Here is a 21,555-nt window from a genome sequence, read left to right on the forward strand (position 1 = left end):
GATCTCAAATACTCGACGCACAGTGGTGCTACAACTTTGGTGCCATAGTAACAAATGCTAAGGCGGACGTATTCTGTCAGAAGACAGCACTTTTTTTTATTGGCCGACACTTTTGATTTTGAACAAAAAATGTATGAATCGTCGATGAATTTTAGATCTCAAATACTCGACGCATAGTGGTGCTACAGCTTTGGTGCCATAGTAACAAATGCTAAGGCGGACGTATTCTGTCTGAATACAGCACTTTTTTTTTTATTGGCCGACACTTTTGATTTTGAACAAAAAATGTATGAATAGTCGATGACATTTAGATCTCAAATACTCGACGCACAGTGGAGCTACGGCTTTGGTGCCATAGTAACAAATGCTAAGGCAGACGTATTTTGTCAGAATACAGCACTTTTTTTTGTTGGCCGGCACTTTCGATTTTGGACCAAAAATATATGAAACGTGGATGATGTCCTTTCAGACTTTTGTGACGCATTCTTAAAATTATTGGCTCAATTCCAATCCAGAAACGATGCAACACATTTTTTTGTTTACGCACAGGATAAAGTTGTCAAACTAAAACAGCTATCGTTGTTTTAGCACGCATAAACATTTATCATCGTTAAAATGTCACTGGATTTATTTTGTCAATTCGGAACATGTCTCGTACTTTTACATTAATTTAGTTAAACAAAAGAAAGTTCTCGCCTTAATCTTAATTTCGAATATTAGAACACCCTATATTTTGCGCCTACCCACCCTATACTTTTGTATGGAATAGTAAGTCAAGGTATTAATCTACACAAAAGTAATTTGTTCACTCGTATGCCGAATCTTCCAAGAAGATTGTTTCCTAAGTATTTTTGACGCAGAATAAAATGTAATATTCTCGGAAATAATAAACAAAAATCTTCCACCGTCAAAAAAGGCCATCTCGCGAAATATAATATTCTACAGAATTGTGATTTATTTTGATCTATTATAAAGGGCGGTACCCACCGGGAACATAGAGCGTTACTTTGTACCTACTGCTCTCCGCGAAGGTAATATTCACATACATAATTGAGTGAAATGAAATGAAATGAAATCTTTATTCATTTTCAACCACTTATGAACGTCGTTCGTTTCAGCCAAATGACGTCCACTGCTGGACAAATGCCTTCCCCAAGGTTTTCCACAATCAAAGGTCCTGCGCTGCCCGCATCCAGGCTCTTCCCGCGACCTTTACCAGATCATCGGTCCACCATACGGTCTTCCAGCCCGTGGTCGCCACTCGAGAACTTTTCTGACTTATGATCGTAAAAAAATAAAAAGACAACCTTAAAATATTACGTCACAAAGAATAAAAAAACTATTTTTAGCAAAAACAGTCCTCGATTTGCAAAAGAATGGGCTAATGCAATGAACGCTTGTGGTCCCGAACTCTAGCAAACCTTGACTTAGCGAATTCTCCCAGTGAGCACCGGCCTTATTCGCCTGGAGGCCTTATTATAAATCAATGTATGTCATGTATCAGATTCAGTTTAGGGGTTTCATTGGTTAAATTGAGTAGATCTTCATATCTCCGTAAGGTTGAGAAGGCAATCCGAGCTGCCTCCATATCTATACATACATAGTCTGCAGATAATCGAGTAACTGGATCTTTGCTAGATCTATCAATGATAAATCTGGTTCAATAGGGAACTTTCTTGGGTAAAAAAGCAAGAGTTTAAATTAGCTTATCAAAAAATACTCGACACGTAGGTTTTTTTCACTTTTTCAAACTATTGAAAGTAACGTCACGCGGAACTTCAACGCATCATAACTTCGTAATTACTTGTTTGACTGACAAGTAAAAAAATGTGTCCAATATTTTTTGTATAATATGTAATACTTAATTGACTATAAGTTTTTTTTAGAAAACTTGCCTATTGGCGCACATTAGAGGTACATTTTTGTCGATCATGTTTTGATGTTTTGTTTCTTTATAATGTTTCACCACTCGAGCCGATCAGCCGACCCTCCCAAGTCCCAACTCCTAACTACTGATAAAATCTATTCCTTCGGGAGTAGTCCAATAAGTAATACACTGGGATAAATTCGATAAAATATACACAGAAAGGGTACTCTTTCAATGCTTTCATGTCTGGAAACTAGATAAATCATAAGACTTAATGCTATCTTATTTAATGGAACTGGAAACCGATCCGTAGGTATATTATAGAAAGAGCAAATAGTATAGCGCTCTTTACACTACCTATCTATGAACATAGAAATAAAGAATATTAAATGCAAATAAACTATTTTCATTATCATTAAAGTGTGTTTACAAAGTCAGAATAAAGTTTCACAGCTGTAAGTACCTATTTTGACTGTCACTAGAACAATTTTTAAGCTTAGGCTATCTTATCAAAACCCTTGCAATTCGGAACATTACGAGTACATTTACATAATTAAATTATTACAAACCGTAGTCAACAAACCGCGACTTCCAGTTCTCGAAATTGACTCGCAGTAGGTCGAAGTTATTAGTCTAATAAAAAGGTTTTCGATCGAAAAAGTTTCCAGAGTAAAGAAAGCAAGTACCACATTATACGGGGTCTGTTTGCCCAAACACTCGCGGTGAGTGCTGCCCAAACCTAGTTCAAACATGGGTGCGTGTTCCAGACGAAAAATATATTTGAACAAACCAATCGTGTTGGCGAATCAAGCCATTTAGATTTTCTGTAAATATTACTTGTTTTTCCAGAATAAAGAGTAGCTCACAAAATTGACCCCCATAATTGATGTTTACCGTCCGTGGTGTACAAAGGTTACATAACCTTTGTTTGTCATGTCATCCGCACACACTAGAGGGAAGTCAAACCTTAACTTCGAACTCCTCCTATGTCCTTCTAATTAATTTCGTTACGGCACCAATGACAGTTTAACTCTCCCCCGGGACAAACTTGACCTTCACGGGTTGGGTTTTTATTGACTACACAGGAGTTGCAGCGGTGGGAACGAGAGGTGGAAACTGGAAATGTTTGTTTTTCATGAATGATTTGGTTATGAAGGTCCAGGTCATTGGTCTGAAACATGATTGCTTATTCTTCTCCCATTGTGTAACGACTAAGGCCATAAACTCATCTTACCAAACTCCCAAGTAGTACATACATATTATTTACTCCAGAATCAATTGCGAAATTGAATCCATCATGAATATTATTCTGTCGAACCCCAATGGACACGATGGAGAGCTTATTGTGTCGTCTGAAGGGCAACTGCAACGATGGCGTGAACACTTTCAGGAGGTCTTCCGCCCTACCCTGACTACAGCCACCACCACGCCTGAGCCACCGCAGCACACCTCTACTCCACCTAGGCTGCTCGACATCAATGTGGAACCACCATCACACGACGAAGTGACCAAAGCTATCCTGTCCCTCAAGATTGGCAAGGCCCCAGGACTCGACCTTATCACCGCAGAAATGCTGAGAGTCGACGTAAACTCCGCCGCCGACGTTCTGACACCTCTCATCGAAAACATCTGGATGGAAGAGGAACTCCCAGACGACTGGAATAAGGGGCTTTTAATTACTGTGCCAAAGAAAGGGGATCTAAGCCAGTGTAGCAATTGGAGAGGTATCACTTTGCTCTCGATACCGTCAAAGGTTTTCTGCAAGATTATCTTGGATAGGTTATCGGGGGCCGTTGAACCTCTTTTGCGTAGGGAACAGGCTGGCTTCCGCCCGAACCGCTCGTGTACCGACCAGATCAATACTTTGCGTATCATTTTGGAGCAGGCATCAGAATGGCAAAGGGAAGTCTACCTAACCTTTGTAGACTTTGAAAAAGCCTTTGATACGCTGAAGTGGGCAAGTATATGGTCGCGACTCGCTGACATTGGTGTCCCGCCGAAAATCATCGACCTACTGAAGGCCATCTACAGGAAATATTCTTGTACGGTGACTCACGACGGCCTCATCTCCGAAGACATCGAGGTGCATGCGGGCGTCCGGCAAGGCTGCCTGCTTTCGCCCCTTCTCTTTCTGGTTGTCTTGGATGGAGTCATGAATCGCGCATATCAAGACCAACGGCGTGGAATAGAGTGGGGTATAATCGGAGTCTTAGAAGACTTAGATTATGCCGATGACCTCTGTTTGCTGAGCCACACGCATCACGATATGCAATCCAAACTTAATGACCTACATCGAGAAGCGGGTATCACAGGGCTCAAAATTAACTGCCGGAAGACCCAAGAGATGCGATCTGGAGTGAGAAATTGCACGCCATTACGGATTGGTGCAGAGGATGTGGCACGAGTCCACAATTTCACCTACCTCGGGAGCGTCGTGTCAGAAACTGGAGGTACCGAAGAGGACATCACTTCGCGCATTGCCAAGGCCAGAGCTACCTTCGCACAACTTCGCCCCATATGGCAGTCACGGAAATTGACCCGAAGGGTCAAGATCAAAATATTCGGGTCCAACGTTAAATCCGTTCTGCTCTATGGGTGTGAAACGTGGAAGGTCACAAAGGTTATCTCGCACCAGCTGCAGGTCTTCATCAACCGCTGCCTTCGCCGAATTCTCGGCATATACTGGCCCGAGAAAATCTCCAACGTCGAGCTATTGGAACGCTGCCACGAAATTCCGATCGACCAGCAGATCAAGCGCCGCAAGTGGAACTGGATTGGCCACACTCTCCGAAGGGACCCCGATCACATCCCTAAGCAGGCTCTGGATTGGAATCCCCAAGGAAAACGCAAACGTGGTCGACCCAGGCAAACTTGGCGGCGCACTGTAGCGGACGAGGCGAAGAAGATCGGCAAGACCTGGAGCGAGATCAAGCGAGAAGCTCAAGACCGAACGAGATGGAGGACTGTTGTGGACGCCCTCTGCCCCATCTAGGGGACATAGGACCATAAGTCAAGTCCAATGGACACACAGACTATAATAATATGAGCCGTTTTATTATTATTATTATTATTTTCGGATCAGACTGATTGAAGTTTCGTATGTCCTAACCAAACATATTTTAACCCTGGAAAATACTGGGAACCGAGACCATTACATGTAGAGCAAGAAAACAAATCTCTAACTACCCAACTACGGATACGTTTGAAATGTATACCTACTGTGATATATCATATCAAGTGAAGTGAGTGAAGATAGTGTACCTATCAAGAATTTTACTTAAGGCCGCCACTGTAGACAATTGTCTAAAGTATTCACAAGCGATGCTTGCTAAGGTGAAGCAGCAAATCGAACGCACAGCGTTGAATAGAGCTCTGTGATTGGTTCGTGTGTCACCCTATGCGACAATGCGCATTGTGAGACCTCATAGTTATATTTGTGAATACGGGCGTAAGTGTCTTGATTGTTATAACTATTATTGAATTAAGTATCACGTTGGTGTTCAAACTCTTAATTAGTTGTAACGACGAGTTATTATTCTGCATTGTTGTAAATTGTTACTAATTAAAAATTATGTTGGTATTACTGCGTGTTAGTTAATACCCGACACATCAAACAAAAAAGGAAATGTGTATACGATGCGAGACAAAAAGTATTAATTATATTATTTATTCGTCTTTATTTACCAATTAAGTTAGAAGATCGTTAATTTTAGATGATTTCACATTAGTCGTAGAACACGCAGTTGCCAAAAGAAGTTTTTCTATACTAATATTATAAAGAGGAAAGTTTTGATTGTTTGTATGTTTTTTCGTTTGTAAATTAATAGATTAGAAATTAGTTCTAACTTGTGTGTTCCTTTTCTTCTGTTATGTTATTTGTTTGGTGTGCAATAAAGTGTATTTATTATTATTATTATTATTAGTTTCAGTTGGAACTACTGATAACTAAACATCGTATTAATTTCATTTTTAATTGAGCTGAAGTTGAAATTGTGTAGAGTACATGCAATTTATTAAAAATTAACTCTGAACACATCGAAACAAGTTCCGATAAGATCATAAAAATTCATCATCATCACTTCAGCCATTAGACGTTCACTTCTAAGCCTAATTTTGCCCGTTTTTCAACATTGTTTTGTTTAGATAGTCGTCGTATACAGGGTGTTAGGTAAATGGGTATATGAGCCGATACTAGCCCATGTTAACATATGCATATAAATGGTATGGTAAAGTCAGAAATTTGATATCATCATTTTTTTTTTTAATATTCATACAAATAAATTTTATAAAATCCATCAATCATCATCGTTCAACCAAACAAACAAACTCTTCAGCTTTGTAGGGGAGGATGGGGGAATTGCGGACGCGGGGTAAATACGGACTAGCAAGTACCTACTCAATCCCTCCCCCCCGCGGCAGCCCGGTGCTGTCATCTGTTTCTTTCTGCCATTTTAGTGCCACGCAAAAACTTACGACAGCCGGCTGCGCACAGTTTGAAAGGTAGGTAAAATTTAAAAAAAATGTGTATTTTGATCTAATTTCTAGTGTTTTTTAATTTAAGGGACTGGTCTGAATACTAAGTGATGGTAAAAAGTTATATTATCTATTGATAGCTTTGTCAATGAAGTTTGAATCGCCAATGTTTCTTTTTATGGAATGTTTTCATAACCTACAAATTTATCTCTTTGATTTAAAAATACCCAATTGGGTTAATTGCGGACAAGCCTTGCGGGGTAAATACGGACGTCTGCAATTACCCCTAATTCGATAAACTATTTAAAAATTTACCAATAACTGGTACAAACGGGCAGTAAACAAAAAGCATTCCATCATTTTTACCAGCACACCAGAAAAAAAGAATCTAGAAGAAAAGGAACAAAAGAAATTAGACAAGAAAAGAAAAGCCCAAGAAAAACAAAATAAAACTACATCTAATAAGCTAAAAGGATCAAAGGGTGTAAGAAATCTAAATTATTTTGAAAATGAAGGAAATGTTGATTACTTTTGCATTTATTGTCAGGAAAAGTACTACGTTCATCCACCCGCCGAAGACTGGATTAGGTGTTTAAAGTGTAACAAGTGGGCACATGAGAACTGCACTGCAGGAAGTTCTTCTAAAGGCTTTACTTGTGGTTTTTGTCTGTGATGTGGACCTGTCCGTAATTAACCCAGCGTTAGTCCGAATTTACCCCGAGCGCTGCGGGTAATTACGGACAGACAAGGTTTTGTTTTTGCTAAAAATATTCCATTTGTTGATTGATCTCGTTTAATAAGTATAACTGTTTTTGTAGATGTTTAACTAAAGATTAATAATTAATAAAGAAAATCTGATTATTACTAATAGTACGAATGTTGTGCGTTATTTCCCTTCAGCGTCCGCAATTCCCCCACTCTCCCCTACAATATGAAAATATTAGTGTAAGAAGTAGGAATGATCTATTCTTTTTTACTATGTCTGTTGCTTGCGCCCGCGCACTCGACGCGTAGCTTTGTTTTTAATTCATTCAACGATAATTGCGTGCACCGGTTGGATCGGATTTCTTTTGCCATTAACGTTTCAATCAGAGCAGTTCGACCCGGTGTACCGATGAAAGCGAAGTCGGAAGCTACGCATCATGAGTTGTTTTACCCGACTGCCCTCTGGAGGGTTATGTTTTTTCATTATGGCTTGTGAAAATTGCATAATATTAATTATGTTAACCAGTCTCAAGAAGTATGATATTCAAGTAAATTAACCGCTTGAGTCCCAGACGGCATTCATTAATGTCATAACAATTGAATTATCTATTGTGTCTAGATTCGCGGGCCTTGAAGGATTAATAAGATACAAATAACGAATTATAAGATTATAAATACATGATAGATGCTTGATGAGATAAGCTTGGTTTCACCAAAGACGTGGCCCTTTACTTGAGACACAAAATAGGGCTTGAGTCCTCACTCGAACTTTTTGAGACAGTTTGAAAGGGTGTGTGAAAGGTCGAAGAAAAGAAGTACCTTATGTACGGCTGTGTTTTCAATAAATGTTGAATATAGATTTTAATCATTTTTTATCAATACGAAGTGGTAGTGATTCACAAAAACATTTAACGAGCAAGAACGAAACGAAAAGGGACGATCCTTAAAATCCTAAGCCCTTTTCGCTATATTTAGAAAAGCCTCTTTAGTATCCCATATTTATTTCGTACTTAGTCTTCCATTAGCTAATGAAGTTGCTTCTGTATTTATATTTAACTTAGGTATTACTTACTTAGGTATAGTTAGGAACTTTACTCGAAATCAGCTTAAATAGTTGTTTGAACGCAACCTTTCAATTAGTTTAATGCTCCATGATTATACTAGAGTCTTTAGCATTAGAAATCTTTAATGGTCGTACCGTTTAACTAGTCGTTCTACGTTAAGTTGAACCGATAGTGATCTAACTGTCATTAATACGTGAATAATTATGCCCGTTTTGGGTACAAAATAAGACAAAAAGTGATGAAAATAGGTATATTTTCATCACTTTTTGTCTTATTTTTTCAATTAAATTTATTACTTATTGAAACTTTACATTGAACAGGGTACAGTCACCGTCTAATACTTCGTGACACCTAGTGGCCAAAAAGTATACAACACAACCTTATTCCAATTATTCGCGAACTTTTTAGCTACTTTGGGTGTCACGAACTATTTGACGCTGACTGTACAAAAGGCAAACTTAATGCCATTTGGTATTCTTTACCAGTGAACCGTCTAGGTATTCTCTGGGAACTGTGAAAAATTTAAAAATACGGTCGTTTATGCCTCATGCATGTGCTCAATTGCTCATGCACACTTATTGTCTTAAAATGGTATCACCATTCGTCTGTAATTACTTATCTACACTAATATTATAAAGAGGAAAACTTTGTTTGTTTGTTTGTTTGGTTGTAATGAATAGGCTCAAAAAGTACTGGACCGTTTTTAAAAATTCTTTCATCATTCGAAAGCTACATTATCCACAAGTAACATAGGCTAAATTTTATTTTGGAAAAACATAGGGTTCAGGGGCCCACGCGCGCGAAGCCGCGGGCGGAAAGCTAGTCTATTATGTAATTACATTGATTACGGGTCAGATGTCGAAACAACACCATGACACTGTAATCGAACGTCCGTTCCACACTGATTGGGACCCAAATAGTAATTGCTAGTGTCACGTGAACATTAATGTCGCGGTCGAGATTCCGACCCCGTACGGGACAAATGGACCGTGATTAAGGGTCTTGGTCAGCCCTACGTTTGAACCTTTGAAATAACTGTGGTGAAATTGGACGTATACATTCGTACATGCCAGTGATAGAAATTGGATTTAGGTGAAACTCAAGGGTTATAGGCAAAGGCTTTTCTACACAGGGTCTGATTGTTTTTGAAAGTCATTTTCTTGGATAAGGACACATTACAGTATCTTATCTTATCTTATTTAGGGCCGCGCATGAGCGCAGTGCACGTCGACCCATTGGGTCTTTTGTGCTTCCCTTTACCTCAAAAAACCTATAGAATCAAGTGCTTGGGTGAGAGGGACCTATAATCTTCTGGTGCCGGATAGGCCGACCCCAGGAGACCCATCCTAGTTCTAGCTAGCGCGTACTTTACAGTTAACAACCTGGCATCTTATAATGCTATAAATGATGTGAGGTTCTTAATTTTGAGATATTATTATCGTAGTGGAGAAATAAATAAGGCAGGTTCTATTATAATTCAGCGTCTGGGTGTGTTTGAAGAAGGGGTCCCAAGAGACCCTTTGTTTGTGTCTCATAATTTGAGAATGTCGTTCGTATCCTCAAGACTAGTTCTCAGTATTATAATATGTAGGTTTATTTAAGTAAATATTAATCTAACCAAATGTAATATCAAATATCAAGTCCCAATTGAAATTTGGAGCGGCCGACATAATAAAAAAGATACAGTACAATACCTCATTGTACATGAGAATTTACTCACATTCTCTGGACACAATACACAAGTCGGCAAAATTAATGGACTATTAGCGTTTTGGTTATGTAAAACAGACCTTTTATTTTCAGAATGCGTCGTTAATTTGTTGTATTTCCACACATTGTTAAATGGCTTTTACCTGACTCAACACGGAATATTTATTAGCTGTTTAGGTACTGTTAGGCAAGAGAAATGGTAATCGTATTTATTTATTCAGTGCAAATGATAATACACATTTGAAAAGTGAGATTTTGTATGTTGGACAGTCCATTGTAAGTTAATTCAGGGATCAATTCATTCAAATTCACTGTTGATCTAAACTATTCGTATGGTTGTCCTCTGTGTTAAACCATTGATCAGATTGTTTAACACTTTGGTAGAGTTAAAATAGAGAAACATGGGTCTCAACACGACATTTTATAGAGTCTGCTTGTGACGACATTTTTATAGAGTGAGTGAGTACTCTTAAATAAGTATGTAACTCATTTAAAAATGACCCGTGTCTCTCTATTTTAATTGAAATGGAACGCAAAAGTTTTAAAACTTTGGTAGGATATTCTGGGGACGCCCGTAAGAGTATCTAGCTCATATCTTAGATTCTTTTAGTTCCATTGCAACGGATGCCGGGTACAGCTACTGGTGTATTACAGCAATGTCTTAAAAGACCGTTCTCTCTTGCTTCAGATCCTGCCCTACATTGACGGGTTCAACCACGTCTCCAAGATCGCGGCGCTGACAGACGTGGAGATCAGCCTGGTCCGCGCCTGCGTGCAGAACCTGGTCTACTATGGCGTGGTCACCCTCGTGCCCATCTTCCAGTACTGTGCGGTAAGTTGTCTTGTAGTTAGGGTAGGTACACGGCGTCGTCACTGTCGTGTTTTCTACCAGTAGGCTGAACAGTAAGCTCGTGTCAAGATCGCGGCGCTGACAGACGTGGAGATCAGCCTGGTCCGCGCCTGCGTGCAGAACCTGGTCTACTACGGCGTAGTCACCCTCGTACCCATCTTCCAGTACTGTGCGGTAAGTTGTCAGTTTTAGGGTACTAGCAGTGTCGTCACCCTGTTGTCTATCTTAGAGTAGGCGCACACCGTTGATTTTTCGTCGGCCGATAGTTTAGTCGGGCAGTTGATCAGTATGGGCATGTATGGGAGTGCGCACACTACGCCGATTCGATTTGGCCGATTCTTCATACAATTTAAAATCGGGCACAACTATCGGCCAACTAAAAATCAACGGTGTGCGCCTACTCTTAAAGAGATACTGCTTTATAGAAAAAAATATTCATGACAAAATTCAATTACGCCATCGCCTTACGGAGCGTCGTAAATGTTACTTTGGCTATGGCAGCTGTCCTGAAGAATCATGAAGATCAGCCTCGATCTTTTTTGATCTGCGCCAAGTTTATATGCGATCAAGTTTGTATTGTTCAAAACAGTAGGAAGAACTCCCATCAGTACAATTTCATGACGAACTGGCAACTTCTTTAAAAACTTCGTTTTTGAAGTATTATTCATATTCTACAAGAAAGAGTTAATTAATCATAACGCGGGACGGCACCGGAAACCATTTCGTTGGCTCCTGATTGCGGTCAGCCGTAAAAGTTCAAAAATAAAATTCAAATGGCATAATAAAATGGAGAAAACGAGTCTACGAGAGAGACCACAACACTCAGGAGAACTAATTAATATTCGACGACCCCGAAAATGTTGTTATTTTGATTCATCATCATCATTTCTGCCATAGGACGTCCACTGCTGAATATAGGCCTCCTCCAATGATTTCCACAATGGCCGGTTGGTAGCGGCCTGCATCCAGCGCCTTTCTGAATCCTGCTAACTTTATGAGGTTATTTTGATTAGATTTTGCCAATTACTACATAGTATAAAACAAAGTCGCTTTCCGCTGTCTGTCCCTATGTATGCTTAGATCTTTAAAACTACGCAATGGATTTTGATGCGGTTTTTTTAAAATAGAGTGATTCAAGAGTAAGGTTTATATGTACACTTGGCACCCGTGCGAAGTCGGAGCAGGTCGCTAGTCTATACTAATATTATAAATGCGAAAGTAACTCTGTCTGTCTGTCTGTCTTGCTTTCACGCCTAAACCACTGAACCGATTTTGATGAAATTTGGCATAGAGATAGATTGAGTCCCGGGAAAGGACATAGGATAGTTTTTATCCCGGTTTTTGAAAGAGGGACGCGCGCGATAAAGTTTTTCTGTGACAGACAAAAATCCACGCGGGCGAAGCCGCGGGCAGAAAGCTAGTACCTATCTTATATAATAACTGTAATGTAGATTTAATGTTACAGGTTTACAGCGCAACGCCAAAGCTGAGGCAGCTCACCCGATGCGCGGGACTGCAGAGGCAGTGCGTCGAGTTCTGTGCGAGATCAGGTATTGCAATAAACATCGAATAGTTACCAAATGAGCACCTTTAATTTAATGGATCTAGCGCGTAACATTGCCTGGGATATACAAGCGGCACGGGAGGGGTGACATTGACATATTATGACGTGATAAATACAAATCTGAAGCACATCTGAAACCTCGCTGACGTTTGAAGTCTCAGAAACACCCTTCCGTGCCGCTCAAATACCTTAGGCACTGACTTAACGTAGTCTCCTTCTTTGTGAACAGAGATTTTAATCTACGTAACGTGTTACAAGTACCTAATATTACATTAAAATCACAAGAATTTACAATTACCACGTTGGGCGCCACGTTCCGTTTTCTCAGAGCTACAAGTTAATGAAACTTGAAATATTAATTTAACCAAAGAGGTGTTGAAACTTTTTAATTAATTGAAAACTCAGGTATTCATTCCGGTCATTAAAAGTTCTGGAAACCTTGAAACTTGCTGTTTTGACTTTACGCGGAGTTTCATGAGTAAACTTAAGGATAATAATCTCTTAAGAATTCTGTCTGGTGTTTCATCTCCAATTACTTTAATTGCGAAAAAACTTCGCTTACTGCCCAAGTTTCCAAACATTTGGGTGAAAATTCGCCAACAAAATGATGAAAAAAGCTTAAGTCTCCAGTAACTTAGGTACTTGAAAAGTTTTATGAGCTTTTTTCTTAATATTGACAACGCAAAATTACTCGAAAAGATAGATTCATCAATGTCTTGCGATCAGAGATGAGCCCCTCTAGACAATTTACAAAAATGTGACAGAAAATTGCTTCGTTCCGGTGCGGTGTTATTTTGAAGTTTGCAGCGATTTCGAAATTTAAACTGTTAGGGAGCAGCCACACGGTGCGGTGCGGTCGCGGCACATATTAACTTCAAATGCAAATTGCAACTTCCATCAGTCGCAATCTCTTAGTTTGTTGTAATAGAAATGCTATTTTTGGTTCAATAAAGATCTGTCTAATAACTTAACGATATGACCTTAAGTATACATACAATGACTGGAAGTTTACCCTGGAATGGATGGCGCCCCGTTAAATGTCCAATTTTTTTTGTTTCCAGCGCGACAACTGCCCAAGGTCAGCGATATATTCCGCATGTATGCTGGCATGACATATGGCAGCACAGTCCGAGACCTGTGCCGGAGACTGCGCCCCCAGGAACTCCATATCAACGAGCGGAAACTGGTGCTGTTCGGAGTGCTCGAGGGCCTCATCAGACGGGTCTACAAGGTACGTTATATTCCAGAAGTTTCCAAACTCTTCTTTTGTAAACCATTGTGACACATTGTATTTCGTTGAGTGTGCAATTTTGTATTTCATGTGAGTCGCATTCTGTGGCGCTCGCCAGTCGTTCCCTTCATCGCATAGAGTAAGCCCGCTACCAAGCCACTATTGTAATTTTATTGCCTATTGTGAGATCAATGTATCTAGTGACCTTCGGACTTTCATTCAGTAAACCTTCTGATAGAGTAAAGTAACGCTCATAGACACCGATATAAAACACATACGACACAGCGGCCCAACTGGTGATACACAGATGCTACAGTGGTCACAGTAAGGTGTTACACCACTTTTAAACTGATTCCGGTGGACTCTCCACTTGCAACTTATGATCCTCCATTCCTTATCAAAATAGGCCCCATTGTATCCCTGGACTCCTGGGGAGACACCTGGACCACTTTAGGAATTGATACAATGATTCCTAAAGTGATACATAATATTATGTTGTTTCAACCAAAGGACGTCTACTGGATTATACCAAGAATTTCCACAATGACCGGTCTTGAGTTGTCCGCATCCAGCTGCTTCCCGCGACCTTCACTGAACCGTCAGTCCACCGAGTGCGAGGCCTGCCTACATTACATCTTTCGGTCCGTGATCGCTACTCGAGAACTTTTGCTGTCTCACCAACCATTATTTATCTAACGAGTATGTGCCTCTCCCACTGGCATTTAAGTTTGGCAATTCTGCGGGGAGCGGGGTATGCAGGTTAATTTGGTTCTCCTACGGATCTCCTAATTTCTGATAAGAATATTCATTTTGTCCTTTCCTTTCCTTTGTCAGAATCAGAATCATCATTTATTTGCTATAAATGTCCAAAAACTTTCCTACTTTTCACCTAATTTTACTTCTAAATATTCTCTCTCCTTCCAGTACCCGATCACTCTAAACAACGACGAGTCAGTATCAATATCCAGTGAGCACAGCACGTCTCCTGTTCGCACTTACAACGGGCTTGTATGCGTGGACGAATTATGCTGCCAGGCTGGTTTGTCAGCTGCCCAGCTGGACGATCAGCTAGAGAGAGACGCCAATGTGGTATTTGTCGTCAAGTGACGTCATGTTACATCAGTGGTGAGTTTAGGATGTAGGATTCTAATCAGTAAAATACCGTATGACGTTAGTTAAGTATCAAATACAAATAATAATATTATATATAATATTATAATGTATATAATATGCTATGTTTACTATTGGGGCAGCTCGGAATGGGATGCCAACGTCATCAATTGACTTGTACTATCATGGCAATGGTTACGTTGAATTATTTTATTACTAAACAATAACAAAACGTGGCCCCAAAACTCGAGCATTATCTGTCCATTGATTGGTAAAATTTTAAATTCAATCAAACTATTTTTCATATGATTCTATCAAAACATATTTTTGTACTATTTTGACTGGGTCACATTTTGTTAATATTGAAAGTGACTTGTACATTGATTTGTTAATTTCTATGTGGCCTACATATAAAACTAATTGTAAATAAATGTTGATTAATGGTAAATCAGAGCTTTATGCGTATTTAAATTTGTAATATTGTTATTGTATACTAACCAAGCAATGTTGTGAGTTTGTGAACATAGGTGTAAGTTTTATATTATGTAAATTGTATCAGCTAAAGCTGTATTTTGATCTATAAAACGATCTCTGGCCAATATAACGTTTGTAAAAAGCATTTATAATGTTAAGTAAAGGTGCCGAACACCTTCCAAAGGTTTCTGCTATTGCCTGGCCTAAATTTAACCAATGTACATAAAAAGGCCAGTTTTTATATAAGTTTAGACTAAGATTCCGATTTAGGTGTTTTGTATGGTTAATTTGAAGAAACGAAATTTTCAGTACAAACATTTTAACATTTTTAGGAATGATTTATTCACAAACATTTTGTGAATATGAATAACTAACATAAATTCATAGTCTCAGCAGTAAATCATGGGAAAACTGAAATGTATTTGAGGTCATCAGTTGGCGCCACTGTTGAGTAAGTTTCTGGCACGCTAGTGGCGCCAACTAGTGAGCGCAAATAACCCTCCAAGACATTACAAAGAACTATTTTTGAAGAATAAAGAATTCTATTCTTTTTGACATTGGGAATTCTAGAAATCAACACTTATCTATACAGTGTACCTACCATGAGTTTACGTTAGGTGTGCTCGCTAGCGAAAACGTCAAAAACTCTATGGAGATTTTGTTTCTTGAAAGTAGCCGCTAGGGGCGCTGCACAATATGTCATACAATTAATGTCATTTTTTTACGCAGTCGCTAGCGAGCACACGTAACGTAAACTCATGGTAAGCACACAGTACGGCTAGTACAAAAAACTTTCAAGTTCGAATCGTTTGCGTATTCGAATCGCCAACAAAAGATTTAGTACGAAGACTACAACAGCGCCGTTGTGAACGTGTTGTAAAGTGGACTTATTATGAGAAATGGTTTCACGAAACTTACTTTGAGAATCAAAATTGACACGTTATCGTTTAATTAGAAGGTTGAGTATCTAATTTTGTCGAATACGCAAACGATTCGAAGACGAAAGTTGTTCACGCTAGAGGTACAGAAAGGTATCGCCAATATAGTTACTTATAGCTACTCCAGCACCATTATTTATATCGTGTAGTAAGCTAGAAATTTTCATATTTTGCTAATAATATTGTCAACTTGGGAAAAGATGTAATCATGTAATTTCGTACCATAGTTTTTAAACTTTTTTATAACTATTTCTATTACAGGCGAACGAAAAAAGCATAGGATAGTCTTATGGTGCGTCCAGACTGGGCGAATTTGCTCGCGCGGCAAACTCAACAATCAACATCCTACTCACTCAAGAGCAGAGTGAGCAGGATGACCAGCGTGCCGCGCGAGCAAATTCGCCCAGTCTGGACGCACCATTATAACGTCGAAGCTTCCATTGGAAACCGTGTATCAGGAACCAATATTAACTACAATTGATTTTTGACAGATTTAATGTACACTACCTCTATTGAAACAAATGAAAAATGGAATTATTTTACTTTTTGAGGTCCTATGCTTTTATCGTTCACCTCGGTAACCTGATACGTTCAAATTCTGCTCAATCGTCTTTTTGTTAGTCGTAAAATATTTTTATAATCGATAAATACTGAATTACTGTTGTATATAAATGTCCGAAAAGGTGCTAAAGGATTTTTTTATGAAACTAATATGTAACTGATAGGTCCCACCGAAAGAATGAAGCCACGAGAACATTGTTTAGTTTATATTTTAAATGTAAGGTGTCTATTATGTGTCCAACAGTTTATATTCTTTTGTTTAAGCAAAACTTGGTACAGTCAGATGCACAGTGCGTATCTACATGGATGTTGCACCTTTATCCATTAATTGTAATAAAGTTCAACATCCGTCAAAAGTACACATATGCAGCTGACTGTACACCTCAAGCCTTCTACTCTCGAATGCGATTTGATTTGTTCAACTTAGTTCGTATTGCAAGGGAATAGGGTTGGCCAAAACCCATGCAATGCTAAGGGAATGTTCACAACCCTATTACCATAAAACATGTACTTGCGCATCTGTATGAGTCCGGGCATAGTCCATGGTGAACACACATTATATTTTGGAAAAATCAATTCGAGAGCAGAAAGCTTATTTTTTATATGATTATCACTTCTAGTTCAATCTAGTCGTGTTTTGTTTATATTCTTTATGTTAGTTAAACTTTATAATTATTTGAATGTTAATTTTGTAGTTAGGAACTTATAATGCTGTTGTAAAGTCTATTTTAGTTGTATCAGTTACTAGTCAGGAGATATTTTATTTCTAAGGATTATATTTTACTCTTGCAATCATTTTGTCTTCCAGTCAACTGTAAAATTAGTCAAGAAATAATACACATCTACTTTTCGCAATACATAAATATGAATGTCTTAATATATTAATCCTTCATACATAATATTATGATAACAATAACTAACGAAATATTACAAAAAAAAGCAAAATGTTCAGAAGTACAATTTTGCAAAATATCAGTTTACCATTTCAAAGATGTGTGTAATTTCTTGACACTTCTTTGTTAGTACATAATAAAAACGCACAAAATGCGGTGTATAAATAATTTTCATAAGAGATTATTTCTTCACCATATTGTATTCATTAATAATAATTTCATCAACGAGACTCATTTTTGTTAAAATTTTGATACATGTAATAATTTTATGGACGTTATAATATTATCAATGTTATTTCATGTATAAGGGACTTATAAAAGTACATATTGAAATGATAATGCTGTTGTTTTTTAATTCAACATACCTTCCCAAAATTCACTTTAAATGATGCAATTCAATGTAACTTTTATTACTAAAAGTCATTGAAAATAATGGCGGGTACTCGCACATTTGCTTCGCCAACTTTATTTCCTACCATCGTTCAACGGTCGGAGCAAGCCTCAGTAGCCCGGCGACGCTCATTGCGCACACCCGCTTGTCGCGCACGCTCAGCGAAGTCTACGAGTGACGTTCACTCCTTCGAAAGACCGTGTCTTGTGTCTTTTGTTCGCGCGTGTAGCCGTGCTCCGCGTGCCTTCATCATCGTCAGCATCAACTCCGAGGAGTGTGCATTACCCCAGCAAAATATACTCTGGCAGCGCTGTGCGTCTGCAAGTTGGCTTCCGTCCGTGGCAAGTCAATTTTAAGGTTGGTAAAGCTTAGATTACCTGTCTCTGTGTCGCGAGGACTGAGGGCGTAGTGTGAGTTTACATCAAAGGCATTCGATATCGAATGCGTTAAAAAAAATTGAAGATATTATTTATTGAAAGATCCCGCTAGGGGCGCTGTACAATCCGTCATACATTTAATGTCACTCTTTACGCAGTCGTTAACGAATGCTTTGAAGTAAACTCACACTACGCCCCCTGTGTAGGTACATACTAAAAGTTTACGTTAAGTGTGCTCGCTAGCGAGTTACGTCAAAAATATCTTGTGAAGATTTTATTTCTTAAAAGTAGCCGCTAGGGGCGCTGCACAATATGTCCTTTCAAATCAGAATCCCTGAACCAGCGAAATAAATGCAATTTTCAGTGCTACTCACGCATAAAATAAAACAACAAAATTCAGGTTTCAAAGACAGTAGTTGTTTTTAATACATTCTTACATAACATGATATAAGTTACAAAATACATAAACAGTTATATAGGTAACAAAACACTTGACTAGCGTTAGAGACGAAATACAGCTGCTCAATATTCCGATAACTTGGTCATCTTTGATTTGATTGCCCGAGGCAACTTCCAGCTTTTGTCCTTGAAACGTAATACAATAATCAAAATTATTTCAGAAGCCTCAATGTATGAGCGTATCTACGGTGGGGCTCAAGTTGATAATGTAAAGTCGAAAGCACGTTAAGACTACATATTTTTGTCGCAATATAGTTCTTATTACAGTTGCATAAGATTTCACTGTATTTAGCTTGATATGCCATCGTGTGAACGAATAATTATGACAGAAAACCCGACTTGTGTCTCTATGATGATGACCAGGCGAAAAAAAGTTTTTTTTGTTTTGTATAGATTTTGCAAGAACTCTCGGTTTTTCTTGAGAAAGAAAGGGTTTCTTGTTGTAGTGGATAAACGGAATAAGCCGAAGGAAAGTCAAATTAACGAAATACGTTTCCAAGATTTTCCTTATTTGTCCTCCACCCCTGTGCATGAGTGAAAAAGATTTTAAAAGCCCAAAATACATTCCAAGTCTATAAAAATCCTCGCCAGTTATTCATGAAATAAATAAAGGAGTCCGTTACTGAAAACTTTTTTAAATTACCAACTTTAGCCCCACCCATTAGCATACGATATGCCCTAGACACGCCCACTTCACAGCAGGGTTACCAATTTTGTCAGAAATATATAAATGAGTAGGTAATGTTTTGTATTGGTCGTGTATAACTTCAAAAACTTATTCCAGGCTTCTATACTGTTCCTATTTCGGTCATTAATCAAACATTGCGATTTTGGCACGGCATGTGTATAAAAGTAGAACGCTTTATAAATATAATACTATAGTTACCGTATGATTGTAAAAAATAAATAATCCTATTTATTTTCAATGGCGATCACGCAAAGACGCGTCCATTTACTATTATTATTACGAAGAATCAATAAAATTTGCTTAATTATCAACATGCTCTATTACTCTTATATTTTGATCGTGGTACATTATTTATTTATTATAATAAACATCGATGCGTGATCATCATTATTCGCTTAAATAATAAACTGGTCACGCTTATTTCGTAAAAGGAAAAGATTTCTAAAGCAATTATGGAATTTTTTACAAAAAATTAAGTAAGTGAAAAATACCGATCAAAAATATGGGGACTGACTTTATAACTGAAATTATCTTATTTTTAGTTTCTCATAGAAACGAATCTATGTACATTATAGATTAACAGTTTTAATATACATGATTACGAAATAAGCGCTGCCCAGCAGTCAGTATCAATATTACAAAATAAATTGATTTCGGTTCGATTTACAGTTTTCTCGAAAATGATTATTTCTCGTATATACAAGGCGGCGGATAAGTGACGTTCAAAGCAGTTATTTTAATTTCTATATTATGGGCTATTTCAATCAGCTCTTTATGTTCTTCAATTATTTGTAAGTCTCCTAAACTTTTTACTAAACTCAGTCATAAATGTCCCGTGTCTTTCTATTTTAGTTTTAACTGCATTCTTACTTGAAAAAAATATTAGTTGGGGGCGATTCAAAAAGTCCTTAACAATAAAAAAAATATTAGCTATGGATGTCACGTTTTCCGGCCATCTTGTATACCATAACGTCACTATATTACTATGTACTAACTTACAGTACTGTCTGTATAATACACGCATTCAGGCACACAACGTTCTGAATTACACCTCGTTCAATAATACCAACTTATAAATTAGGAAAGGCACGAAATATTTGGGCTTGTGATTAAATTTAAACTTGAATGCGCTGTCGATTCTTAATAGACTTACTGTCAATATAAAATGATGATTACTTAAATTAACTCTTACCCTAAAATATGTTTGGCCAAATCACGAGAGTGCAACTTAAAAATAAGGTAAATTATATGCAGGTGAAAAATATGTAGTGGTTTTGATCGCGTATCTTTTTGATATACCGCATATGTATATTTTTCTCATGACGGTATTATAAATGGAGATTGAGTATTCTTTATGGATGGATAATGGTTTTTCAAAGTATCACACAGTTGACCGATATTGGCCAATCACTTGACAAAAGACTGAAGAAGAAGTATTTCAATGCAAATGTAGGAATATTATTTAGCCGGTACCCCAGTGAAATCTAAGGTAAGGAAGACCTATGAACAAAACAGAATATTAATGTTTGGAAGTCAAAGATTGCACCTAAACATCCTTAACGAACCTGCATTTAAAATTCACTTGCAAAAAAACTACTGTGATTTTGCAGAAAAAGACCTACAAAAGACTATGTACCAATGGTATTACAATAAATACCGCATAATATGTATATGGGCATAATTCAGAACACACATATTTTAAGTTTCACTCGCATAAATACATAATAAATTGTTATTCTAACAATTTTAGCTACTAAATAGCTTATTATACAATACCCCCTTGCTAATAAATTTCAATACAGAGGTGAACAGTCACACGTTTTGAATTTTCTGTTAAATGTCAAAGAACAATGACAGAAAACACCTATTTGACTGCTACAAAAAAGATATTAATATATGGGGGTAGCATCCAATATTATTAAAGGAATGATCTAATTTATTAGGGTTGAAAAGAGGAATTTCACAAAAAAAATCAATATTCCTAACAAAACATAGGAAGAAGTCGTTGTATTATAAATTATTGCGTGTAAAATTTGAGACACGAACGCTGAGTTCATCTAACGATCCAGGTGTTGTGGAGTTTCGTAAATTTAATGAACAAGGTTTAATGAAAATGTTAATAAAATTATTTTTGAACTAGCCATACAGTTATATCAAAAATATTTAGTTCTAGAAATTTTTTAAAATAAGATCTTTTTAA

The 21,555-nt window shown here is 37.8% G+C and overlaps 1 protein-coding gene across 1 annotated transcript; it reads left to right on the plus strand.

Annotated features, from left to right (window-relative positions):
- The first annotated feature begins 10,015 nt into the window (after positions 1–10,015).
- On the plus strand, positions 10,016–15,700 carry LOC114350171 (GATOR complex protein NPRL2-like). Its single transcript, XM_028300847.1, has 5 exons — positions 10,016–10,024; positions 10,430–10,651; positions 12,135–12,219; positions 13,295–13,464; positions 14,389–15,700. Exons 1-5 carry the CDS (start codon positions 10,016–10,018, stop codon positions 14,569–14,571), a joined length of 669 nt encoding a protein of 222 aa, XP_028156648.1. The 3' UTR covers positions 14,572–15,700.
- Positions 15,701–21,555: the final 5,855 nt, after the last annotated feature.

Source organism: Ostrinia furnacalis, unplaced genomic scaffold (genome assembly GCF_004193835.3).
Source record: "Ostrinia furnacalis isolate ACB-3 unplaced genomic scaffold, ASM419383v2 OfSCF0802, whole genome shotgun sequence".
In the NCBI taxonomy this organism is placed as follows: Eukaryota; Metazoa; Arthropoda; class Insecta; order Lepidoptera; family Crambidae; genus Ostrinia; species Ostrinia furnacalis.

Bases quoted from the DNA above. Each gene is read 5' to 3' on its own strand.
- LOC114350171 (XM_028300847.1), top strand. The intron at 10,652-12,134 runs GTAAGTTGTCTT...TTAATGTTACAG, and splicing joins CCATCTTCCAGTACTGTGCG to GTTTACAGCGCAACGCCAAA. The intron at 12,220-13,294 runs GTATTGCAATAA...TTTTGTTTCCAG, and splicing joins CGAGTTCTGTGCGAGATCAG to CGCGACAACTGCCCAAGGTC.